Below are 27,580 nucleotides of genomic sequence, written 5' to 3' on the forward strand. Positions count from 1 at the left end.
CCTGCACCTCGGACGTAATTATGTCACGCCAAACGAACAAGGGTTAATAGGAGGGGGGGGGGGGGGGGGGGGGGGGGGGGGGAGCCTGAAGTCCTGAAGTCCTGTCCAGCCTTATAAGGCATCGATTGTCCTTGTGATCCTTGGGCCTTCAGGAGCTTCAGTGGCCGTGCATTATTTATGCCAATTGACGTTGAATAATTAGCCATCCGCCACCCGCTTCTCCCGGAGCTTAAAATTGTCCGCGCAAAACCATTAAGCTCAGTTCCTTCCCCCCCTCCTATTCAGGGTTATTTTTTCACGACGCCTCTGCTTGGGAAATTTGTGATATATGGCTAGTCGATGGCGGCCATCAATATTTCCTGGGCTAATGACTCCTCTCTCGGCCTGCAGTGTCATTGCTTTGCGAAAATAGCGGGGAAATAATAAGAAAAAAATAGAGGGTTGGAGAGGGGGGAGAGGGAAAATGCAATTGGGAGAGAGTCTATTAAGAAAAAATAACTCAAAATGGGAGTTGGAAAGGGGAGAGAGTCGAATGTGGAATACTCTTCTCTTCTCCCAACAGTACTAGTTAAGAGAGGAAGTACTACAACTCGATATCTTTAAGATTAAGGGATATTTTTGCATTTAAACTAACGGACAGAAGGACAGGACTTTTAAGGCTCTGCTTATAATTCCCATAGAGACTGTTCTTTAAGGTATAGGATAGAAATAAAAATATTAGAGTAATTTAAATAGAGATCCTCAACAAGCAATCCTTGTATTAAAAAAAAAAAATATTAAAATATATAATATTTCCCTCTATTATATAATAGCCTCAAGAACCCCCTGATAGAGTATAAATATAAGAGTAAGTAGAAAGGATAATGACTGTAATGATGAGGCAGAAAAATGCCATGGCTTGACCAAGTTATGGCAATTAAAAATCCCACTAAGCAGTAATCGATTTCCATTCATACACAAAGTGCAGTACATATACATATATATCTTTCTTTATAAAGAGAGTGCATATATACCTCCATTTATTAAGAGAGAGTATATATAACTGTTACTCCTTTCCAATCGTTTACAAAATTTTAATTTTTAACCAACTCGAGGGGCACTTCAAACGGGAGTCTCCTTCGGGACAATCAAACGGAATGCGAAAATCTGCCAAGGAACTGCCAGGGAAATGGAACCGGAAAAATACACCAAAAGAAAGTCCAAAATAAATGCAACAACAACAAAATCATGGCAGAAATAGAAGAGAGAGAGTAGTAGGTGGAAAAAGTTGTGGCAAAAAATGAATGCATTTTAATGCTCTTTAGGATCATTATTTACTTAAATTTAACTTTTTTATTTTTTAATTTATTAAATATATTATTTAACTACTTTTAATGCCTAAAATGTAGGGACTTTTGAGAGATCAATTAGAGGTATTTATGACAAATGGCAATCCCTGCTCTCAATTAACACCTTCTCTTTCTTGCCACCTTCTCCCACTCGGCCACCCTCTCTCATTCGCCACCTGCTCTCACTAAGCACATTCGCCCACTTTAAGCACCTCCCATCGCTCAGCCCGGCACCTGCTCTCACTCAGGTCCTGCTCTCTGGTTCCCCACGATCAAGTGATTTTGGCTCCTGGCTCTCCCCTTTTCGTTGTCCGTTTTGCCGTGTGTCCTGTTCTCTCCTTTGGCGCTCGCAATCATTGCTTGGAGTGAGTTTGTAAGTGTTACATCGTTCGTCCGTATATCTGTCGCGAATAACAGTATTTTTGTTTAATTAATATAGTAATTGTGTCTTAAGTGAAATAATTCAATCATTTAAATGTATTTTTTTAGTTTATTTTTTGAAAGGAAGTGAAATTTTTGGTGCGGTTGCGGTTTCGCGTGTGTTTAGGTGTGAGAGAGTGGGACGGAGGACCCTGGGAGATGCAAGCGATGCTGCACGTCCCCAAAAAAGTACACTTAGCCGAGGAGAGAAAAGAGAAACTAATATTGAGTGAAAATTTGAGAGATCATTAAAGTACAGTAAAGCATGTGAGTTTAAATATTTTATTATTTAATATTAAATAATTAATAAATATTTAAATTTTATAATTAATATTTAATAATTAAATTATATAAATTCCATAAATGAAAATAAATATAAAAGAGTTAAAATAAACTTTTTAACTCTCCCTTCTCCCCTCTCCCTTCTACTCTTCGAAGAAAGAGCATTCGCGCTCTCAGTACATTTCATTCGCTTTCTTTCTTATTTTCGTATTTGTATTCTTTCGTGTGTGTGTGTGGCGGGGCCGTGCCGGGGGAATTGGCTTTTGGGCTTTGAGTCCTGACAAGTGTGCCGAAATGTCCTAGACATTTGTCATGCCTACCCAAGGAGGGGCAGCTGTCATGTGAGAGCACGTGTGTGTGTGTGCAAGTGTGTGTGTGTTTGGGGCAAGAGTCACACAGATACATTGAATGAACGGCCTACAATCATTTGGCCTAAAGCCCCGGCCGTTGGGCGGCCCCCACCCCGCCCTCATCAGCTGTCAGTCAATCAAAGAGCAGAGATACCAAGGTGACCAAAGAGTATCGGTCGGGACATACGAAAGGTGGAAATTAAAATGGTTTTCAAAATTCTCTTCTGGCGGAGTTGCGACAACAGGTTAACGGGATAATGATAGCAGAGAGAGAGAAAGTGCAGTGTTGGAAAGTGTATTAAGTTGAAATTATAAATAAATTAAAAAGAGACTATCTTGAAACGTCCTTTTTAAACCCTTTAACTATTTAACTAATTAAATCCCTTAAATTACCTACAAATTCAAATCCTTTTTCACTTTTCCCCTTTTTTTCTGTTTTTTTTTCCGTTCAACTTCATGAGATTCCCCAAAAGCCCTTCAAGGATCTAAGGCATTTGGAGTTTATGAAAAAGTAAATAGATCCATTAACCTGTTAACGTGGCTTACTCGCCATTCCCGTTATCCTTACGACTTCCACTTCCTCCTCCTCCCCCCCTACTTCCATTCACTTTTTCCTTTTTTTTCCAATTTTTTTTTTTTTTGTTTAGTTTTGGGTGGAAAATCAGTAGCTCCAGGACTCTGGCGGACAGGACCTTCTCCCCCGTGAACTTTTCGAGCGAATTTTAAATGCAAACGCAGTTAAATAAATTGCCACCTGATAGAAAAGTCAACAGGGCGGCCTCAGTTAGTTCCTCAGCACCAGAAACAACAAAAAAATAAGAAAAAAAAATTGTACACAAACGGAAAATAAGGCGTGGCACGTACAGACCTTGTTTTTGGGGGATTGGAGGCAGGTCCTTTGGCGAGAGACGACTCGTCCTGCGTCCTGCGTCCTTCAATTGCGGACTGAAGGTGAACAAATTGACAAAAGGCGTCAAAGTGGAGTTGCCCCTCAGGACTCTTTCCTTCCAGGCTGGTTGCTCCTTTGGCTGCTATACACTGCAAAAAATAGTGATCGTTATTTGAACTTTTTTTTACATATTTTTTTTTTGGCATAAAACAGTTTTTTTGATCTTATTTTTTGCCAAAAAAAATAGAAATTAATGTTATTCCTTTTTTCCTTGACCTCTTGACCCTTTTATCCCCTAAAATATAATTTATCTTAGGGTTTCTGAAGCCTCTTGATTATAAAAAATAGTATTTTTTGCACAGTGCACCTTTTAGTTTAGTTTATGCCAATGATTTCGCTTTCACCTCTCGTGTATTCCCTTTTTCCGGCCTCCAGTTACCAGCTTCCAGATTACGCATACGCCGCGTGTGTCACGCATTTTTTATGCGAACTCAGGAAGAGGGAGATAATGCGTGTGTGTGTGTGTGCTTTTTGGCGGGTCAGAGTTGAACTGAAAAAAAGAAGAAAAACAGAAGAAAAAAAACGAAATTAAATGCCTTTGATTTATTTATTTATTTATTTATTGCGCTACATCTGCGAAGAGACTCCCAAAACGGTACAAAATAGAGGGAATTTACAAAGAGCTTGTTGCCAGTTTGTTTGAGCCAACAAATTGTTGGACATTTTATTCCTTCCTCCTCTCAGATCCTTCTTTTTTCTTTTATCCTTTTTTTTTTTTTTGAGAAAAATGCACATAAATTATGCAGTTTTCTGGTCAAAGCTAAAGTTAATGGAGGTCAGTTAGCAGAAAACCATAAAATATGTATTTATGTTTCAAGAGTAGGGGGGTTTTCCCAGCAATTATTGACTTTATTGGGTTGAAAACTCTCTTAACAGACTGTCTGATACCCGGTACTAGCAGTACCTTTTCTCTTAAGAGTATTTTTCGGTTGAAATTCTTAAGAAATTGAAATGGAGGGTTGTGGAAGAGGGTTTCGTAAGCAGTTATTGGGTTTAAAACTCTCTTAACTTGCTTTTTAGACTGTATGATGCCCGGTACTAGCCGTTCTTCCTTTTTTAAGAGTATTTGTCTCTTAAACCTTGTAATAAATTAAAAGAGAGAGTTGAGTAGGAGTGATTACTAAGCAATTATTAACGTTATTGGGATTGAGAATTCTCTTAACTAGCCCTAAGACTCTCTAAACAAGCTTCCTAGACTGTCTGATACCCGGTACTAGCAGTATCCTCCCTTAAGAGTCTATTTTCTCCTAAAAAATATTTCTAAAAAGCGTGAATCAAACTCCTCTATATAGTAGGCCTTAAATTCTATCAGAAATCCACCAAGTAGTCCTTGAAATTTTAAAAAACACCTGTCAAAGTCATGGGCCCTCGTCTCCCCCAACTCCAAGTCAGTCTCATTCGGAACTTCGATCTGTGAACACAAAATAAAAATTGAAAGTGAGCCAAAAACAAGAAAGCTGAACAAAAATAGAAGCAAAATTTGTATAAATTGGGACAGTGTGTTTGTACACTAGTTTTTCACTTTTGGAAAAAAGCTAGTAAAGATATAAAAAATTGTTTTTGCTAAATATGGTTGAAGACGCCATAGCTCGGTTGAGGAGGGAGCGGCAGCAGTGGCAGCGGAGCCGTCTCAAGGGATACGAGGCCCAGCCGCAGAGGAACAAGGACGGCACCCTCAACTACATGGTGTGGGACTGCGGGGTGCCCGGCGAGAAGGGCACCCCCTGGGAGGGCGGCGTCTACTGGATGGAGGTGACCTTCAGCAAGGACTACCCCCAGAGGCCGCCGGTGTGCAAGTTCGTGCCCACCGTCCTGCATCCGAACGTCTATCCGTCGGGAATCGTGTGCCACTCGGTCCTGGCCGAGGACTGGCGCCCCGGCATCACCCTCAAGTCCTTGCTGACGTGCATCCAGGAGCTGCTCTACATGCCCAACATGCAGGAGCCCGTCATGAGGAGGGCCTACAACCTGCTCAAGCGGCGCCCCCAGGAGTACAACAAGATCGTCCGCGCCCAGGCCCGCGACATGTCCCCCACATGCGATTCCTCCTCAGACTGGGACTGAGGACTGGACTGGCCTGGACTGGGAACTGGCGACTGGGCACTAGGAGACTGGTCCTTCGCTGCCGGCTTCTGCAGCTCCTATGGGAAGGAAGCGGATACTACACTGAACAAGCCGTACACAAGTGGACAAAACTTTACACAAAACCTTTCGGCCTCCAAATCGAGTGTAGCCCAAGGTGTCTTTAATCTCCAGGAGTGCAAATTCGAAAGTAATAATAAGAACGTACGAATCTCAGGCTGGCCTTCGGTTTTCTCTTCAATTAGATAGGGTGAGGATCGATATACGGATCTACAAAGGTATTCCGGTTCAGGATAGATCGGGAATCACCAAAGATATAGCTTTCATTCAGAGTGTCGCCGATATATAGCTTCTTTCATGGGCCATGCGCCATAGGGCCTAAGAGTTCCCCGCTCTGTCAAGGGGATCTTGGGAGAAAAATGGACAAAAAATTAGAATGGATATTTTTACTTGAGATTTTGATGCGGATTTATAGACCATAGATCTCCGGATCGTTTAAGGTATTCAGCATGAGAATCGGATGAGAATTGCCAGAGATATGGAATTCGCTGGGGGCCATACTGGGATTCCCGCTGTTTTCGAAGGGGGCCCCCTAGGAATTTTGGAAAAAAATTTAAAAAATATTTCGCTCTCGGATTTTGATGCAGAATGGCGGAGAATCGATCCACAAATCGTTTAAGGTATTCCTCTCGAGAATCGGATGAGAATTGGCGAAGATATGACCTTCGCTGGGGGTCATACTGGGGTTCCCGCTGTTTTTAAAGGGGACCCTCTGGAAATTTTTGAAAAAAATCCAAAAAAAATTCCCTTCTCAGATTTTGATACAGAATGACGGGGAATCGATCCACGAATCGTTTAAGACACTCCGCTCGAGAATCGGATGAGAATTGGGGAAGACGTAGGGCCTGATGTGGGTCATATGGGACTTCCCCTTTATTTTTCTCAAATTTATTATTTTCAAACTTTTGAAGAAAAGCGTCCTAGAATCTTGTGATTCTTCAACTTTAAAATCCTAGCCAACTGTGAGAGAACATTCTCATGCCTTGAAGGGATCAATTTTGAATGCCCCGGATGAGGGATCAAGGATCAAGGATCAATGGCAGCCTCATCCTCATCCCCATCCCCCTGTGTCCGTTTAAGGACATCGGGGACGGAAGGAGCAGAGCCATCATCATCAGCATCAGCATCATTGCTGGCGTTTTGGCCGCACCTGCGGGTGTGTCATAACTTTGTCAAGTGCCACTCAGCAGAGCACCCCCCCTGGCACCACCTACCCCCCCTCTCTACTCACACACACACTCACATCCTTGGTGAGACACAAAAGGCAAGAAGAGCCAGAAAAGTGAAATCAAAGCAGAAAAAAAGGGGGGTAAAGAGTGGGGCAGGAGAGGAAAACAAATTCGCGCCCAGTTCAAAAAATCATAAAAAAAAGGGGAAATATCTGTGATAGAGGCGGTGGTGGAGAGTGGAGGGGGCGTGGCAGCAGCCAACCAACTGAGCAATGTCATGTGGAGCAGTGCCACCAACAACAACAACAACAACAACAACAACAACAACAACAATTGCCGCACAAAAGCAGCTGGGAAAGCGTGGAAACCGTTGTGAAAAGTGGCAAGCATGGCAGAAAAAAAATAAAATAAAAAAAAAAAGATAGAGGAGCTTCTGGTTGGGGGGGGATTCTTTATGGTTACTATTTGTGAAAAGGCTGATAATGAATACAGATACATATGTATCTTATTCTGGAATATATATGTGCTGGAATTTCTATATTCCGGTGATAAGATATAGTCCGTTTTCTAAAATACTAGATTTTCATTTTCCTATGGGTTTCAAGATTGTTATTTTTCTTTTTTTATTATTATTATTTAAACATTTTTAAGAATATTTATCCGATATGTGTTTTTTTTTCTACAATTATTCAACATTTTAAGGGACAATTTTAATACTCTATTATTCTTATTTCTTCTTCTTATATATCAGCTTCTTAGCCAGAACAAGTTGAGAATTATTAAAATCTGGAGGTACATGGAGGTAATTATATGAATTAATGGGATTTTTCTTCAAAGTAAATTGATCTTGAGTTTTTTTTGTTCAAAGTTCTTCGAAAGTCTAATATTCTTACTTGTCTTTTGCCTTAATGTCAGCTTCTTAGCTAGAACATGTTGAGAATTATAAGGAATAATCAAATCTTATTCCTCCATTACAAAATTGGAATAATTATTCCTATTTATTGAATTTTTCTTCACAGTTACTCTTGAAGGCTATTTTTTATTTGGAAGTTATTTTTTTTTCATGGAAAAATGTTCTTTTTATTCTTAAATTAACTGTTTTTTTTTTGGAAAAAGTACCATCTATTTATCATTATTCCGTTTTTTTATGAATATTTTTTTAATTTAAACATAAAAATGACAATTTATCTTTCAAGAAACTTAGATAGAGTTGGGAATTACCACTTTTCCACTTTTTTCCTAAAAGGAAACTTATTTTCCAGGAAACTTCTATCCAGATTATTTAAAAGATTTCGAAAAAATAATGAAAAAGTCTCAGAAATCTTCAATTAAAGCTCTCAAGCTATATATATTGGACTTGTTATTTTTTTTACTATTTATTCTGCCATTTTTTTTTGCTATTTTTATAAAATCTGTGTTATTATTTTGTCAGTTGGCAGCAAAGCCCAAAGAAGGTAATTTTTCTGCTGTCATCCGGTTGGCTTTCATCGCCCTTCAATGGCACTGCCATTCGTAAATATGTCGAAGAAAAGCGCCTTTTTCGTTAACTTCATGTTCCGACTCAGGTTGTAAATACGAGGGGGATAAAAAAAAAGGTCCAGCTGTCGCCAGGACATGAAAAAAAAAAAGAAAGTTGGCTCTCTCTTCCTTGTGCAATTTCCTGTCGCGAGCGAGTCGCCAATTATTCTGCCGGACGAGGACGCCTCTGTGGCATCAAAAGGGGCATCATCGGCGGTTGTCTCCTGCACGCAACAGGTTGTCATCTCCACATCTCCATCTCCACCATCTCCTTCCTTAAAAATTGCATCTTTTTTCCACCTGCCCTCCCCTCCTAGTCGCTTTGATTAAACGAAGGTAAACTTTGTTGTCTGTCAGTCAATTGATGGTCCTTTGAGGTCCTTTCACCTTTCGTCCTGTGTAATTTTTTGTCAGTTTTAATGGCAGTTTGCATGTTAGGCAGCCCAGCTCAGCCCCCGGCTCCAATGAATCGATGCCATTATTGCCCAAAAGGACAAACTTTCACTTCGATTTGCCGCCAGGCTGACTTCTGACTCTGACTCTCCTCCTCTCCTCCTCTCCGCCTGTGAAGAGGACAAAATGTCCTTTGTCTTGGTCGAGACCAAGTCCTTTCCCTTTCCCTTTTCATTTCTTCCTTTTTTTTTTTATGTGTTTGGTTTAAGATTTTATTGCTTCTGCCACCAAGCCCACAGAGGACAGTTTTTCGCAAATTATTTGCCAAAAGTTTTCCGACAGCTTTGCTTCAGTTAACGGCTTTTTAACATATCCTGTAACTACAGGGTATCAAGGAGAATTTGTAAGGGCTATATGTAAGCCAGAACAGGTTGGGAATTATATAAAGAGGTATTTTTTGTAAAAAATTCTTCAGTTTTATGCCATTTTACGGAATATAAGCTTCTTATGAAGGCTTATTGCAATTAACTCATTTTTTATATATATTTTTCAATAAAATTCAAGCTAGAACAGGTTGGGAATTCTAAGAAAATGTTGTTTTTAATTTATATAATGATCAATTTCACAAAATATACAACAAATTGAATAAAAACGTCTTATACTAAAAAAAAAACATAAAAAATGGTATGGGTTTTCTCTTCAAAGACTCATGGCTAGAACCAATTGGGAATTGTAAGGACAATTTATGTTTTTTAGGTTGTTTTTGAATACCAATATTTTTATATTGGTGTTTACTTAGCAAAAAAAACTTCCACCACCCTGAGAATGCCAAACTCTCCATATTTTAGGGAAATATATAGCAGAGTACCCCCTAGTCGTATAAAAAAGTGCCTTAAACACCCCATTTTTTATTGTTTCCCACCTGTCATGTGAAACAATTTAGTCACCTATGGAGAGTGATGGAAGAACCAAAGGGAAAGTCTTGTGGGAGAAAGTGTTGTCGGAGAAAGTGTTGACTTCTGGCAGTGGGGGAGTGGGGGTGTGGGGATAGAAATGCAAAAAGTTTTTCCCAAAATTCGACTTAATGATGTGCGTCCTCCCCTCCACCCCCTCCACCCCTTTGGCAATGGTTTTTTGGAAACTTTGATTGCCAAAGGCTGCTGGTAATGAAAATGCAAAAGCCAGACACTTGAGTCATCAATTCCTAGAACTCCCCCGCACCAGTTTCTATATTTTTTTTTTTTTTTTTGGGAAAACAACTTCCGTTTCCCTCGCGAGGAAAATCCCCACATCTTAACCGCTTTTCCTTGAGCCATTAGCTTTTCATTAGCAACTTTTATGGCCGTCGATTTGCCGGCTTTTAATTAGCAAAAAAGCCACAACAACCTAAACAGAGTTCTCAACTTTTTTATGGACCTCCTGCCTCTCTAAAAATAAAAAAAAAAAAATAGAAACTGATAAGCAGAAATATGCTTCGATTGTTGGCGAAAAAGAAAGAAAGAAAGGATATTGGGGGTATTCTGGCACTCTACTACTGAGATTCTCCAAAAATGCTTAACGATTTTACAAATTTTATGATTATATGAGCGATATTAACGATACTCGGGGGTGCCATCAAATTTTACAGTGGTTTGAACTTGGTTCTGGGGGTTTTTAGGGTTTTTTGTAAAAAATAAATCTATTTTTGACATTTATTCTTATTTATGATGTTTTTTTTTAGAGTTTATTATTTAATTATTAATATTACCAACAAAAATCAAGATATTTTTTAGGGTTCTCTGTATTTTTAGATCACAAAATGAAGGCATTTTTATAAGAGAGAATATATAAGATAAATTTGTTCTTATAAACATACTCTTATATAAAGCTTTTGCTAAAACTTGTTGGGAATTATTAGCTTATGATGGAAAATATATTTTATAAATATTTCCTATTTTTATATAATTTTGTAACTAAAATTGGTTCTTTAAGTAATAAGTATTTTGCAGTGGTTCTAAGTTTTCATTAAAAAGCTCAAAATATATAGTTTTCTAAGAATTATGAACAAGTTGAGAATTATAAGGATTTGAAGAAAAAAACAATTTTTTATTTCTTTTATCTTAGTACTATTTTTCTTATTTATTTTTCTATTTTAAAATGATTTTTGGCTCACTATTTGTTTAAAAATATATTAAAAATATAAAACAATAGAATGCCTATAGTTTATATAGTTTTTTAAAATATTTTTAGCCATGTGCCTTAAACTAGTTGAGAATTATAAAGATTCCAAAGAAAATAATTTTTGTTTTGTTTATGTATTTAATTTACTTATATTTTAATTATTTAAGTATCTTAGTCAAAAATATGTCCCAACCACTGTAAATTATTTTGGAGACATCGTTTAAGGCCAGGACGATTATTTTGGTGAGCGAGAGGCATGACTTCCGTTTCCGTTTCCGTTTCTGTTTCACATCCCAACAGGATCATTATTTCTGTTACTGTATTTCTGTTTTTTTTTTCTTTTTTGGCTCTCTTTTAATTAAGCTGAGAGTTTTAGGGGGAGTGTGTTTTCGGGTTTGACAGCCTACTGAAATAAGGGGGGGTAGCCATGGGGCTCAACTTGCAACACATGCGAGGCACAAGCTTAAAACTGGAAACTCAATTAGGTTGCATGCGAGGCTCATCGCTGGCTTGTCAAACACGTGGCACGGCAAGCGAAAAAAGGGGGGGTCCAATATTGGACCAAAAAAAAAAAAGGAGAGGGGGGGGTATCAAAATCACAGCGACAACAGAAAGTACAAGCGAAGTACAACAATTACACGAACACTGAAAGTAGGGGGGGAGTAGCAACACTAAATACCCAGCCCCAGTCCCAGTCCCAGTCCCAGCAAGTGGAAAGTGGAAAACGGAAACGGAAATGGCACACACACAGACATGGCCTTTGTTTGTATGTGTGCTCTTGTAATTCATAGAAATACTCAGTGCTCATATGGGAGGCCCCCTTTTGGAGCACCACTGGCCATGTCAGCATTTTTAACTCACTCGCATCGTGTTAAAAACGAAAAACCGGGAAGCAGGGCAGCAGAGCAAAGACAAACGAGTCCAGGACATGCCAGGCCACTACAATGTCTCCGTCTCCATATCCTTATCCTTATCCATCTCTCTCTACCTATCTCTTTCTCTTTCGCATTTTTTTTTTCCTGCCAAGAGCAGTTCTCTTCAAATTCAATTCAACTGCGCCATCTTCATTGTTTATTTTTCATTTAATTTTACACTATTTTTTTGGTCTTTTTTCCTTTTTTTTTGCCTTCTTTTCTCAGTCTAACATTTCTTTTTCTTTTTTTTTTTTGTTTTTTGTTCATCTTGAAAAGCGAGAAGGGGTCTATTTGGCACTCACTATATACCCTGTACTTTCCTTTTTATGGAAAGGGGGTTCTACTTTTTTTTTTGAGAGTAAATATTTTGAAAATGTAACAATACTTTTGGAATTTAAACTATTTTTTTTTCTTAGAAATACGTATTTAAAATAATAAATACATTCTCTGAAGTTTTTTTCCTTTTGAAATACAAATTTTCAAATACCAGCCCTAAAATGTTTAGTTTAGTTTATTTTTATAACTAATTAGTTTTTCTCTTTAGAAATTGTTACTTTTGAAAATACTTTTAAAAATATTAAAAAGAAACATATCTTCTTGAAAATTTTGACCAAATTCGAGAATAAAAATTTATTTTTGAATAAAAAATGGTATAATTTAAGTGAAAAAATATTATATAATTTATGTAATATTTCTATTTAATTAATTAATTAATATTTCTATCAATTATTAATTCATTTTTTTTTTTCTTTTTAAAAATAGTCTAAAAACTATATAAACTAATTTTGGAATATCAAAAAATGTATATTAATTTCTTGTTATTAATTTCCAAGAATAATTTTCCAAAAATTAGTTAAAAACATTTATAAAATATAAAATATTAAATAGTTTCTCTTTTCTTTCTTTCCTCTCGAAGTAATATTTCTTAAACTCCAGCCCTAAAAAGTATGCTATGATTTTCCCACTTCATTTATCTAACTAATATTATCTCCTAAAAGGTACTTTTGATTTCTTTATCAGCTAACAGGATATTCCATTTTCTTTCCCTATTTTTTTTTTTGTAATTTCTTTTTTGTTTTTTTTGGTTTTGGTTTTTTTTTTTGCATTTTGTGTTTAGTTTCATTTCGTCTCGTCGGCAGCAGAAATTCAATTATGGGAACGAAACGAAACGGAACGCAAAGAAACTGTACAGGATGGGCGGCGAGGTCATCTGGGGGGCGTGGCAGTAGGTCGAAGTGGCAAGGAAGGGGCAAAAGGGGAAGGGGAGCAAATTTTCGGCGCGTAAATGACAAAAGTTTTGTAGCACTCGAATGTTGATCTTTAGTTCAGGTCTAGGATGTGGGCAGTGGGCGGTAGGTGGGCGTGGCTAGTGGAACACACGGTAAACGGGCAACATCGTTAGCCAACTGCCACAAGAGGGGGGGCGGCAGGGGCAGGCAGGGGAGTGGCGTGCTGTAAGTGGCATCCTTGAAAGTTGCGTTGAGGCGCCGCACGCAATTTGCTGCAACAACAAGCAGCAGGCCCCCCACCCCCCACCACCCACTCAAAAAAAAAAAAAAAAAAAAATGGATAATAAAATCAAAACAAAGGTCATTATAGAAAGAGAGAGATAGCTAGCTAGAGAGAGAGAGAGAAATATGAAGGAAAAAAGAAAGTCAGTTGGCCTGAAGGGGCTTTACACTTGCAGAAAATAATTAAATAAATAAAATAAAAACTTCCCCAAGACTAAAACTAATAAAAAAAAATATAAACAATTAAAAATAATATTTAAAAACAAAAAAGAGAGGATAAAAACCTTATTTCAATTATATATAAATAAATAAATAAAATATATAACTTTTTGTCAAGTGCTCTGGCAGGGCAAGTCTTGAGCCAGAGCCAAGGATTTTTAGCTTCATCCGAAGTTGAAGCTGAGGCTGACAGGACCTGAACAGAACTGACAGCTGCGACAGGACAGCTGGGCGAGCTCCTAGAGGTCCTGCCGGTCCTGCCAGGTCCTGGAGCTTCACTCCAGTAGCAGGTCCTGTAGCCAGAAAACCAAAATGTGCCAAATTGAAAGAAAAGAACCATTGAGAATCCACTCCGCGACTTACTTCCAATGGAGTGTCGGAAGTGAAGAGCATTACAGAATTGTTTCGAGTGGCAAGTGGCAAGTGGCAAGTGGCACGTTGGTGGCGAGAGGCAGCAGAAAATAAACAAAATCACAAATTGGATAAATTGTTGCAAGATCAAGAGGAGGTTCAAGGGGGGGTTTAAATATTTAATATAAAAAAAATATTTAAAATAAGTAGGCCTAACTTTGTGACGAAAGTGGTTGCTACAATTAAAATATATATTATTAATTTTAGTGACGAAATATCTAGAGAAATAATTAAATATTTAGGGAAGTAATATTTAAAGATATAAATTATATTTTATTTTTAGTTTTTTTTAACTCTTAAACATATTTTAATAAATATATATTTTTTTAATTTTAGTGATGAAATATATAAAGAAACAAGTTAAATATTTTAGCAAGAAAGATTGGAAGAAATAAAGATATATATTTTTATATTTGATCTTTAAAACAGTTTCTTTAATTCTAAAATATATTTTAAAAAATATTATTTTTAAGAAACTAAAAAGAGTTTTCGTCACAAAACTATAGAGAGAAGAATTATATAGAAACCTCCTTTTAAACCACTTCCCTCTCGGAAATATTTCAACAATTTCTGATATTATAATTTAAGAAATTATTAAAGGAAAGGTGACTCCTGCGGGAAGCGGATGATTGAGCGGCCATTAGTGGATCATTACAGGAGGAATACCAGCTGGAGTTCATCTAGCAGCCAGGCAGGATGCCAGGCCGAAACACACACGTATAGATGGACGCACAACAAAGGACAATGAGTCCTTTTGTTGGTTGGTTGGTTGGGGCTGCCTCAGAGGCCACCAAAAAATTATTATTTATGTGTGAACGTTGTCCTGCCAACACGAGGCTCGTCCTTTGTCCTTTGTTCGTGTGTCTGCGGTTTGTCTAACGAGGCACAAGGCCATATTGTTTTCAAAATACAAAAAAACCAAAAAAAAAAAATAACAAAATATACGAGAAAAAAACAATAACATCTGGCGGAGAAATGCCAGGGGAGAATGTTATCAAGAGAGAGGGGGCAGAGGGGTGGAGAAAGGAGAAAGCACATTGAGGCATGTTCGGCGAAAAGTCGACAACAATTAAATTAAATAAACTTGCTTCAAATGTTATGTAAATGCAAAAAGCCCGACTTGCTACTAATTGAGTTGTCCTCCTGCTGCTCCCTCCTCCTCCGTTTTCGTCCTTGTCCTTGTCGTCCTTGTTGTTGTTGTTGTTGTTATTGTTACTGTCGTTATCCTTGTTACCTTCCTGCCTGCCTCCTGTTGACTTGTGCCTTTTGTACTCTCCGCTCCAAGGACCATTAAATGGAATCTAAAAACAAGACCTGATTATTCAAATTGCAATTAAATTGTTTCAAAGTCACTCACCTTGGCTAGTTTTAGTATTTATTTGATTTAGTATTTTATTATTTAGTATTTTAATTCAAACTTTAATTAGTTAGTTTATTTTATTGTATTTTAGGTCTAATAAGAGGAATAATATTTTAACAATCTATAATATCCATAAGACCATTAATATCTACTATATATTTAAGATATATAGGGTCTATAATATTTACAATAATATCTACCTATAATCTTAATAATATTTAAGATTTATAAAATATTTATAACCAACAGGGTCTAAAAAATCTATGAAATTCTATAAGATTTCTAAGATCTAAAGAATCTCTATAAGGTTCTATAAAATCTATAAGATCTGTGAGATCTATAATATCCATAGGACTTTTAAGGGGTATATGTATAAAATCTATTAGATCTATAAGATAGTTAACATCTATAGATCCTGCTATTATAGAATCTAAAGGATCTATAATATTTATTTAATATCTACAGGTTCTAAAAGATCTATAATATCTGCAATACCTGTAATCTTAATAATATCTAGAAGACCTATAAGGTTCTAGGTTCTAAGATCCAAAGAGTCTGTATAACTTTCTATAATATCTATAAGATCTATAGGATCTATAATATTTATTTAATTTTTATAATCTATAAAATCTACAGTCTTAGTCTATTATAGATTGATTAATCTATTAACTATCTACAAAATCTATTATTTACTGCCACCCATAATATCTCTAATTTAAATATATCCTCTAAGTTACATCCAAAACCAATTAATTAAGTTAAAAATCGCTATAAATAGACCAGGATAAATGAATTTATTAATTTTGCAATTACCCGGAATACGTTTAGAGCATTTAAGGCGCCTTTATTGGCATCCTTTCTCGTTGGAGGAAAAATGTTCGCAGGACCTGTCAGCAAGACAGAGTGAAAGGCAATAATTGCGCAAAGGACGAGCCACCACCTTATCCCCCGATTATCCTTTTTAGCATTCCTGGGCGGCTATAAATGATGGATGAACTCAATTTTTATTGTGCGACCTTGAAAAGTACACAGCGAGAAAAAAAAAAATAAAAATAAATAAAAGGGTAGTCCGGGCAAAGTTATAAACCGGGAAATATCAATCAGCATTTTACACTAGACTGCCAGCCAGGATGTGTCAGACCATCAAGGACGAAGCCCGTCTCTCTCTCTCTCTCTCTTATCCTTTTTTGGCATTTAAAACAAAACATTTTAATTAATTGAGGCGGAAAATGGTGAAGCCCTGGGAAAATGTTGGGTTGAGCCTTTTTTGGGTTGTCGGTTGCATGTTGTCAACTCCTTTCGGAGGGAAGGATAAATCTGAAGGATAACCGAAACAAAAACGAGCAGGTCCTGCTGGTCCTGGGGAGGAAGAGAACAAGGATTGCTTTGGCAGACGACAGGTTGGTTATTTAGGCATTTCTGGTGATGTAGAGCCCGAGAGTTGACTTTCCGCCGTAAAGGACGAAAGGGTCCTTTCAGTCAAAACGATTTGCTTCACTTTGTATGTATTTAATGGCTCAATGATGTGCGCCAGAGGTTTATTGAAATAAGTGCCCAGAAAGTATGTGTTATATGGAAAGTATATTATAATGAATTATACTTTTTTTTTTTTACTTTTTTTATTGCGGTTTTCGCGCCAAAAACAGATTTGAAAAAGGGGCAAGGTGGTCGGGAGCCAAGTTATTACGGAATTAAGGAGGTCTTTTTTTTTTTTTTTTTGGTAAAATGATGCGGGATAAGCTGGTTGGGACTTGGCTGTGGATTATATTGGCTTAAAGGAGAAGGCCAATCAACCGGATTGGCAGGGGTTCGATTTTCCAGACACTTTATGTGCGACAATGAGGCATTAATTGGTATAATTGGGATTATAAGAGCTTTTTTTAAATTAAATTCTATAATTTGGCATTTAAGGGGATTGAAAAGGGGCGTCTGCTTAATTAAATAACAATAAAATACAGAAATTTTACATTTTCAAGCATGAATTATGAAATTATACAAGAAAATGACAAGCTTTGCTGTTTTCCAACACTGTTATAGGAGCTATAAGAAGAGAAAACTAGCTGTCTTTTTTGCAATTAAGATCAAGAAGATTTAAAAACAAAAATTATTCATTCAAACTATGTTTTTCAATACTCTTTTAGAGAAAAAATTCATCTAGAAACTCTAAAACAACAATAACATACAAATAAATTATTCAAGACACAAAATGACAAGCTGTGCTATTTTCCAACACTGTTTATAGGTGTTTATAAGAGAGTATAAGAGAGAGAAAGAAGACTTAGAAACGGAAAATATTCATTTAGAAACTTAAATTTCAATAAAATACTATAAAATTATTCACGATAAAACATGGCAAGCTGTGTTGTTTTCCAACACTGTTTAAAAGAGTTAGAAAACTGTTTTTAATGCAATAAACATAAAGAAGATTTAAAAAAAACTATTAATTTAAAAAAACTTCTTCCATCTACAGTTTTTTTTAAATATTTTAGTAAACACAAAAAACGAATTATTAATGGAAAAAAAATACAAAAACCTCCAGGAAGTGCTAATTTTCATAAATCCTTTGGCAACATCGCCAATAACCATTACACTGAGAGTCCAGGTTGTGTGTCTGCTTCTAGTTGCACATATTTCTTTCCATTTTCCATTTTATTTGGGGTGGGGGTTAGGGTTAGGAGGTGGGACAAGCTGGTAACTCCTGAGTCCTGGATTGGGAGTCCTGTAGCCGGGATGCCTGAATCCTTTAGCAAAACCAAAAACCGAGACCAAGATAATGCAGAGCCGCACACAAAAACCATCAATTTGCATGCAGGCTGACCAGTTACACTGAAACAAATATATATTTATTAATATTATAAATAATGGGAATAAAATAATTAGAATTAAAAATGAATTTGAAGAAATTAAACATTCTAGACTAGTTCTTAGCTAAGTTGTTTATTTTTTAAGCCTTCAATTTTTGCTCAGTGCAGTCCTACATCTGTGTACAGTGTGTATGGTCATCTCCCAGGGTGGCTCTTTGCTTTAGGGTGGCTCTGCTGCTACTGGTGGTGGGGGTGGTGCTTCATCACAATTCATTCCAAGCACCGACACCGAATCCGAATCCAAATCCAAATCCGTGGATGTGAAGGTAGATTTCTGGCGGGGAAGTGGCAGAGTGGATGTGCAGAATGGCGCTCTCTTTCATTAACCTTTCTGGCATCCAACATAATTCAATTTGGCATCAAGTCGAGCATTTCGTATCCATCCACCTCCGCCTCCTCCCTGGTAGCCACCCCCTCTCCCTAGTAGCCCCTATCCTGTATCCTAGTATCCCACTATCCCACTATCCAGCTCATTTGCATTAATGCCGTTTGCACGTGTGTCCTTATGTCCTGCAGGATATGCGTGCATTGCTTACATTGCAGCATCACTGGACACAGTGCCTCAAAATTTCATAAATAAATTGATTTGGCCAAGAGCCGGCGTAATTGCGGCTAACAGCGGTGGCCATTAATGCCTGCCAATTGCCACTTGTAATTCCGAATTAGCCCCTCAAGGGTTAAATATGTTTATTGTTGCCAGGTTTTCAACCAAGGGGAGGGGAGGGGGTGTATCTACTCACCTAACAGCATTTAATTAGTTTAATTAGCCAATTAACAATCAAATAAATCATAAAAGAGAGCTCTTTGTCACAAAATACTGGGTTCTCTCTCTCTCTCTCTGACAGTCTTTGTTTACAAGACTTGCCGTTATAATTCATATAAGAATATAATAGAGAGCCTTACTTAGAACCTCTCACCTGGGCCGCTCTTATTCTTGGCATTATCAGTGGGAGTGTAGATTTCTCTTTAGCTAACTGCCCTTGGCCTTTGGGAGTAAAGTGCAGAGAAATGCAATTATCACTTTCCTCTCCTCCCTTTTCTCTCATCTAAGCTTAGGATGCAAGTGAGAGATATTAGCTGCTCTCTTAGATTTAATCAGAGCTTAAGGTAGCCTTCTTCCTCTCACTCCCTGTATCACTTCACCTCAATGAGCACTGCAAATAAGAGAGCATGGTGTGTCCCATGTGTAAAGTGAGTGATATTATCTCCTCTCTTTAATCTCATCAAGGCCTAAGCTGAGCTTAACTGGTCTCTTAGATTTAATAAAGGGCTTAAGTAAGAGCAGGTCAGGTGTGAGGCAATCTGGTGATATTATCTCATTGTTATCTCTCTCTTTAGTCTTATCAGAGCTTAAGATAAGACCAGCCCAAGAGCACTATAATATCAACTATTTTCTTTACTTCCCAGTCCATCCAACTCTTCCTTAAACTCTCTATTCTCAAGACACTAGACCACTATTTAATAAAGTCCACTTTTGCACTGTATTTTATTTGTGCCCTTTAACACTAACCCCTCCCTCCCCCTCCCCGCTACTGCCACCTTTTGCCGCAACGCAGAGATCATTCATACGCAGTGTTGGCCGGCTGTTGGCATTGAAAAGCGTGAAACTGCATTTCGCATTGGGGAAAAAAGGGAACATTTGTACATGGTGCGCATGCCAGGGAAATTTTAACATTGCCAGTTGGGGGGAAATTCATGTGCCGCAGCAGAGCTTAACAGAATAACAGTGGCATCCTTCGTAGCAGTGCCAGCAACATTTCTTCAAACAGGACTCGCACAGCAGGCATCCAAACAGCATCCTTGGCAGGACTCGAATCCGCCAATAAACAGTATGAAACAGGACTCAGCGCTGACGGCACGCGTTTCGCTTTGATAGAACGAGAAGAAGAGGAGCCACCGAGCCACCAAAAGATTACAGAAAGCCAAGTTAGGAGGGAAAGTCAAGTCGTCAAATAAAAAAATAAATAAAAAATAAAAATAAAAAAAATCGCATCGCAAAAAAAAAAACGCGCTAAAGTCGCCAGTTGTCGCCGTCGGTGTGTTTGTTGTTCGTTTCTTGGCCATAATTATTGTTATTTTTTTTTGTTTTTTTTTCTGGTCGTAGCCGCCGTCGTCGTTGTTGTCGCAGTCGCGTTTGTTGTTGTCCCGCCAACGTTGTCCGCCCGACCGCTCCGCCCCCCCGTCGCCCGCCCGCTCGTCTGTCTGTCTGGCTGCTCCTGTCGGCGTGTCCTGGTGTGTGTTGTTGTGTCTGTGTCGCTCATGTGACCGCCTAAGTAGGTCCTTTTTTTATTATTATTTTTGTTTGTTTTTATTTAGATTTTTTTTTTTAATTCAATTTTAATATAAAATTTATAAGCCTTCAAAATATTTCAAAATTAAAATATATTTTTTAAAAAATCTCCAATAAAAACAACAACAAACAACAGCTGGGCTTAACAATATTTTTGTTGAAACTCTGAAGCCCCAAAAAAAAAAAAAAAAACGCGAGGGAAACGCACATGAAACGCGCCCGAAACGCTTACATAAGAATTCCACTATATTTTATATCTGTGTGTGGCTATTAGTGTGTGTTTGTGTGGGTGTGCGTGTGTTTTTTGTTGTTTTTCTTATTTAAGAGTAAAAAATAGAAAATTATCTAACTAGGGCTCTAAAATTATTATTTTTAATTAAAATTTAAACAAGAAAGGCGCCTTTTTTGTCAAAAAATAAACAAAGTTGCTTAAAATATTGCCAAAATTCAATAATTTCTTGTTTAAAGCTTAAAAATCGAATTAAAATTTAAAGTTTTTTTTATAATATATAATAACTAAAAATTAACAACTTGTTGATGTCGTTTATTTATTTATTTTGTTATTTAGTTTTAAGAACTGAGCGATGCAGAAATAAATAACAAACACCAAAAAAAATATCTAATTTTTTTTGTACATTTTTTTGCTTGTTTTTTGAAAAAATCGCACTTAAAAAAAAAATAAACAAAACACTTGTAAATAAAAATAGAAGTAAAAATAAAAGAATAAAAGGAGAAAATGTGCTGGTGAACCGAAACCCGAAAGAGAAACTCAAAAAAAAAAAGGAAAATTAAATAAAAATAAAGGGAAAAGTAAAAGAAAATTTTAAGAAAATCGAAAAACAAAAATAAGGAAAGGAATTTCCTGTCTGACGTCCTGAGGACGGCCACGTCTACAAGTGTGTGTGTGTGGCAAGTGTGTGCGTGTGTGTGTCTCTGTGTGCAACAACAACAACAACAAGATAAGACACACAACTTAGAATCTGAATTAGAAAATCGGACGAATTAAGAAATAATATATATATTTTGTGGCAAAAGGTAAGATTAGGAATTAAGTGTGGCACATACATACATGTATAATATATGTTGCAAGTTGTATGTTGCATGTTGTATGTTTAACCCCTTACTTTAGGAAATGTGGGTTAAGCCGAAACAATGCCAGCGAATTCGCTTTCGGAAATTGGGTTGCCTTTTAAAGGGAAACAAAAACAAAAAAAATAAGGAAAATTCTACAAAGGATAAAGGATTTGGATTTTTAAAGGGTTGGGAGAGAGATCCTGTTCCGTTTTTGCCTAAAAAGTAAGGGGATTGGGTTTAGAAAACTGTGATATTTTTAAGAAATGGTTTCAAATTATTAGGAAGTGAGCTATTTTATTTCAAAAGTTAAGATTGAAGAGAAAAAGAGGAGAAAAGTTAAGATAAATTATTGTTTTATAGATACTTTAAACTAATCATATTTAATATAAGTTTTATATTTAATGATTTATTTGATTTCTGATTCCCTAAAAAAAAATGATTTTCTTTTTTTTTAAAATCATAAATATATTAAATATTCTTCTTTTCTTAAGTAAATCAAGAAATTTTAAAAAGAGACGTATAATTTTGGCTTTAAAATTCCATTTATAATCCAACAATTATAATAAATCTTAACTTATAATTTACTGATACTTAATTTTACTTACATTTACACTTAAGTAAAAAAAAATACAATTTTCTAAGAAGTTTTCAAACACAAACTAACAAGTTATAATCGAAGTTATATCCTTAGTTTATCTAGTTATCTGTAATACCTCTTAAAACAACTATTTTTCTTATTTAAATTCTAATTCTATTATGTCTAATTTAAACTTTAAATTCTTCAAACCAAAAATCTCAATACAAACACTCAAATAAGTTTAAATTAAAGATTAAGAATAAGACTTTTATGGAAAAGTTCCTAATTATTTGAGAGAAATATTGAACAAAAATTACAAAAGCAGCCACGCCCAGTAAGCTTTTCTTTATTTCCTTTATTTATTTCATAAAAAAAAGCCAAAAAACTAAGAATCTCTGTTTAATAATTAGTTTTTAATTGAATTTTTTGTTTCAAAAAGCAAATGAAGTAAAAGTTTGTGAGTTTTTTGGGAATAAAAATTGCCCAAAAATTGGCTAAAAATTGCTTCAAAATAGCTTGAAATGTTTGCCAAACAATTTTGAGTGATTACGAAATTGGTGTGTGAGTGTTTGTGTGTGTGTTTGTGTTGGTATTTGTGTGTGTGTGTGTGTGACATGAATGGGTCCAGTGGGAGTGAAAATGGCATTGTTGTTCCCAGACAGAGTCAGAGCCAAGCGCTTTTTGGCCATTATTATTGTTTTGTTGCCAAAAATGGGAGAACGCGCGCCTTCTATTTATTCATTTCTGGCCAGCTGGGATGGCTTTTGTTCTTGTTTTTTTTTTTCCCCCGGAAATCTCCATTCTCCACTCTCCACACTATCTACTTTCTCCAAAGGCTTTTAATTAAATGCAACAACACTAAAAACAAAAGCCAAATGCCATTTCGAAACAAAAACACGCGAAAAACATTTCACATTTTCACAGAAAATCAGAGGGGGTTAAGGGTTAAGGGTTAAGGGTTAAGGGGAGGGATAAAGTCAAGGGCCAAATGAAAATCCCCGAACTGTGACCAAGCATGGAAATTAAACGATCTGATTAAATGTTGAATTAGTGCCACCCCACCACTCTGGCCATGGCAGCCCCCCCTTTTCTCACTTGAAATGGAAACTAAATTAATGTTTATTATTCCTTTGCGGCAAACAGAATGAAAAATGTTGAAAAAATCACAGAAAACACAAAGAATATAATCAAAAGCAATTAAGGGAAGTATTTTAAACGCTTTTTGGTGATTTTTAAAAAGGTTTTTTGGCTTTTATTTTAGGGATATATCTTTAATACTTTATGGCTTATTGAAGTCATTTAAAAATTACTAACAATATACTAATAATAATATGGTAGTTCTTTAATGGTTTTATTATTTTTCTACTAAGAATATATATAAACTTCTATTAAATATTTAAAATAATTGGAGTTTTTCTATTGTTTTATTAGAGATTTATATTTATTTGAGATATTTGGAGATAGTTTTGGATCTAAGAGATAGAGTTATTATATTTAATAAGTTTTAGAAGTGATTAAAGCTGTTACTGTTTACTTTTATGTTAATTCAATTTATCGATAAATTTATTGGCTAAGGTCACACTGTGAAGTCAATAAAAGAACAGAGTATTTCTAGTACAAAAATTACATAAAATATATATTATGTAAAAAATTGTGAAGAAAATTGGATAAAATTTTAATAAAATATTTAAATTTTTCTTTAATACCAAAAAATTCTTCCAAAATTACTAAATATACAAAAGATAGTGGTATTAACTTGAAACTCAGTACCTATTCCCTTCCTATCAGCTTCTATCTATAATTTTAATTACTAAATTAATGAATTAAAAAAGCGAATAAGCCATTAAATGTCTCCCCTTAACCCATTAAGTACTTCCTTAACCCAAAACTGCCCAAATGCAGTGGCCAGTGGCCTTCTTGGCCCGCTTGTCTCCAGCAATTTATCGTTCCATCGCTCGAATAAAGGTATTCAATACTTTCTGTTCTCTGTAAGCCACTCGAAGGCATTCGGAGAGATGCATTCTTTGGCCCGGCTAATGCAGTTAAGCCAGTTGACTTTTGTGCTTTTGGCCATTTCCATTTCTATTTTGCCTTTTGGCCAAGTCCACCCAGTATAGTATCTCTCTCTCTCTATCTGTATCTTGTATCTGTTTGCAATTGTATCTGTAACTGGTAACTGGTAGCTGGTAACTGGTAACTGGTAACTGTTGTAAATGGTAGAAGGGCCAATTCGGGCCAGAAATCTAGAAATTGGCTAATACAGTACCGGCCATGATGATGACCCAGTTGAGTTTTCAGCAATGGCGTTGACTGTTTTGCATTCAAATCGTTTTAATTGTTGTGTATTTTGGCCATTTAAGGCTTTTGGCCAAAATGAATGAATGAACTTAGCATTTAGAATGTAGCTCTCGTTTGTTTTCGGCCATTTTAACCTTCATTGTTGTGGGTGAACAACAAAATACAAAAAAACAAAAAAAAAAAACAAAACAAAAGAATCCAAAAATGTCTGCACAATGGGGCGTATGAGCAACGAAAAAGGACTATACGTCTCTAGGACACTCTAGGACAGGAGCTGCAAGGACTGGCAACCTGGAGGGCCAACAACAAAAGGCCAAATAAAATGTTAACATGAAAAAAATCGTTTGTGGCTCTGGGCTCTGCAATGAAGAGATTATTGAAATGGCCAGGAGAGAGAGCCAGAGCCAGGAGTCAGGAGTCAGGACCAGGACCAGGACCAAACAGGACTAAAAAGAATAAGGACTCGGCACGAGACACTCGCTGAAAATTTGAGCTCTAAACAAAGCCCAGGGGCTACGAAATGGCTCAGCCATCAAACTCTATTGAGAGCACTGCCACAAAAATGTTTAAAAATTACAAATAATTAAGTGAATTGTTAAATAAAATATAATAAAATAAATATAAACTTCTCTAGAGACTATAAATAGATAAATTTTCGATTAAAATACTACTACTTTGGCTATAAGAGTTTAAATAATATATTTTTATTGCTTCTAGCTTAACTTTTAGGAAAATAATGTAGAGAAAAATATCTATTTAATATTGTTATCGACTAAATATCGATTATTATCATTAAAAAGGCTAATAATAGTAGTAGTATCGATATACTTTGCTGTTTAAAGTTTATAACTAAAGTTCTTTATCTTTTCTAGCTTTGATTTTATATAATATTATATTTTAACAGCATCTTGATAATATTATTATTGACTAAAATAGATAACTATCGATTATTATCGATTACCATCTACAAACATTTGTATTATTATCGATATAATCGGTATTTCGACTTTTTAGAGTTTAAAAATAGTTTCTTAGTCTTTTCTGGTTAAACTTTTTCATTTTTTGACTAAAAAGTTATCATTGGTTTGAAAATTAGTTAATTTAAATATATTCCTTAATAAATTCAGTATTTTTTTGAAACGTAAACTAAAAAACAAGGCCAAGGCTTCTGTCTTCAGGCTAAACTTTAAAATAATTAAAAAAAAAATCCCTAAATAAACTTAAAATAAAGTCTATATAATTTAATTATTTAAAAATTGGTAAATATTTTTACAAGTATTAAAATTTATATAAATTCTGTATTGTTTATAGTTTAAATATTTATTTTTTTTTAGTATTTTTCTGTCAGTGCTCTGTTGTGACCTGAACGAGTGTCCTAATGTGCTGCTCCTGCTGCTTTTGGTGGCCCACCCACTCTCCACTCCCCACTCCCCCTCTACCATTTCTTCCGCCATATCCTTTTCGTCCTTTTCCGCTCCTTGTGCTATCTTCATCTCACCGTTATCCTTGTCGCTCGTCCTGCCGCTCGCCTCGTTGCTTTTTATGGCCCATGTCAAACATTGCAAATCAGTTTAAACTAACAAGCGGCACTTGAAGCCGGCCAAGTGGGTGTGCCAGGGCCACCACCCATTGTCTCTGCATTGCAGCTGACGCCTCTCAAAACATTACAAAAAAGGGATTAAAAACACACACACACTCCTACACACTCTTATACACATGCAGGATAAATGATATCCTGAAGAAAGTAACTTTAAATCGGAGATCCTCCCCAAAAAAAAAAGGGGGGTATCTCTATTAAAGACTATGAATTATTGAATACAGGTGGGCAGTTGTTTTTTTTTTTTTTACCTTTTTCACACACACACACACTCCCCCGCCCCCCCCCCCCCCCTTAAACACACACATACACACACAATTAACCAATTAGCACTTTTTGCAGTTTGGTCCTTGTTGGGCAGCCATTTTTATGATTTTTTATTACCGCTTTATTGTTGTTTGTTGTTAACAAAAAAAATTGTACTTCCCTTGGCCATAAAAAAGGTGAAATTTTTAATTGCTTCAGCCCAACAACAACATGGTTAAAAAATAATAAAAAAAAAATAGAAAAATAGCGAAATGGAAAAGTGAAAAATGTGTGAAAACTGCGAAAAAGTCCTGAAAAGTGGGAGGGGGAGTGGGGAGTGGGGGTTGGTGGGGAAAATGTCAGGAGCAGTGCGGAGGTGAGAGCTAATAAAAATAAATATAAAGGCCTGCCAGGGATTTAGAAGGGGGAGTGAGGCACCGGGAGGTTACGCAGGATACCAAATATCCTTAACAGTCCGAAGGAGATAAAAAGCGACAGGGGGCGGGGAGGGGGGAGTCGGGATGAGCAAAAAGAGGCTTATTTGTGGCCCCAATTAGCTGAGAACGAGGGTCGATTTGGCAATTTCAATTATTGGAAGGTGTTCGGAGTTCATAATGGGTTTTTTAGAGCTTGTTTTTAAAGAGTGTTTCAGGTTGTTTTGGTTTAAATGAGAGAAGTTTTTAGGGGTCTATTTAAAGATTGTTTTAGGAGGTTTTAAACAGGCTTTAAAATATAATTTCTAGGTTTTTTACACCATTTTTAATGAATTATTTCAAATAATATGATTCTTCAATAAGAAACTTTGTTGATTTCAATAATTTTAGACATTTTTGAACTTGAAACGCACTGTTTGCATTATTGGTCACTCTAAATGTGCCCGTTTCTATTTTTTTAATAATAAAATACCTTAAAATAATACTCTAAAGCTAAATGTGTTTACTCTTAAATACTAACTACTATACTTTAAATAGGATTAATCTTTTAAAAATATCCAATCCCAGAAAAATAGGCTACACTTTTTTCTATTTGATTCTAACAGTATTTTTAGTTTAGTATTTTATAGTATGTTTTGTATTTTTTTATCGGTTTATTTTGAAGATGAGTCTATATACAAAATTTATGAGTCTCTTTGATTTTAATTCCTTTTTTAGTTCATAAATTTAAAATTATTATTTATATTCATTATTTATTATAATTTGTTTAATATTTTAGTTGTAAATAATCCTCGTTTAAAAGCTCTTAATTTAAAATTTTAATTATTATTATATTAATCTTATTTATTTATTTTTTTATTTTTAAAAATTCCTTATTAAAAACCTCCTTTTTCGAAAACTTTAAATACCACCCTGGCTAACTGTAACTCGTAACTCCGTTTTATTTCCGTTCGTCCTTCCCCTTTCTTTATTCCTTCACTTTTTCCTCCACTTATCTTCCGCCTGCCTGGCCCCACTCCACCCCACCCCACCACTCCCACTTCCACTTCCTTCTCATATTTCTCACTTTCCGTG

At 36.0% G+C, this 27,580-nt stretch overlaps 2 protein-coding genes across 5 annotated transcripts in view; both read left to right on the plus strand.

The window, feature by feature from the left end:
• The window catches only part of LOC6505104 (acetylcholine receptor subunit alpha-like), a 178,216-nt gene that overhangs the window by 19,196 nt on the left and 131,440 nt on the right, over positions 1-27,580 (plus strand). For 2 of the 4 annotated variants that reach the window (XM_044717433.1, XM_032451986.2), the window contains exons 1-2: positions 19,723-20,263; positions 20,988-21,315. The exons of 1 other annotated variant lie outside the window; for it this stretch is intronic. The gene's annotated coding sequence lies outside the window, so the exon portion shown is untranslated. Of the gene's footprint in view, positions 1-19,722; positions 20,264-20,987; positions 21,316-27,580 lie in introns of those variants that run through there. One more of the 4 variants, XM_044717431.1, reaches the window with a different exon arrangement.
• Positions 4,705-5,627, plus strand: LOC6505103 (SUMO-conjugating enzyme UBC9-A). Its single transcript, XM_001965417.4, has one exon. It carries the CDS (start codon positions 4,899-4,901, stop codon positions 5,391-5,393), a length of 495 nt encoding a protein of 164 aa, XP_001965453.1. The 5' UTR covers positions 4,705-4,898; the 3' UTR covers positions 5,394-5,627.

The sequence above is a fragment of the Drosophila ananassae genome, chromosome XR, assembly GCF_017639315.1.
Source record: "Drosophila ananassae strain 14024-0371.13 chromosome XR, ASM1763931v2, whole genome shotgun sequence".
Lineage (NCBI taxonomy): Eukaryota > Metazoa > Arthropoda > Insecta > Diptera > Drosophilidae > Drosophila > Drosophila ananassae.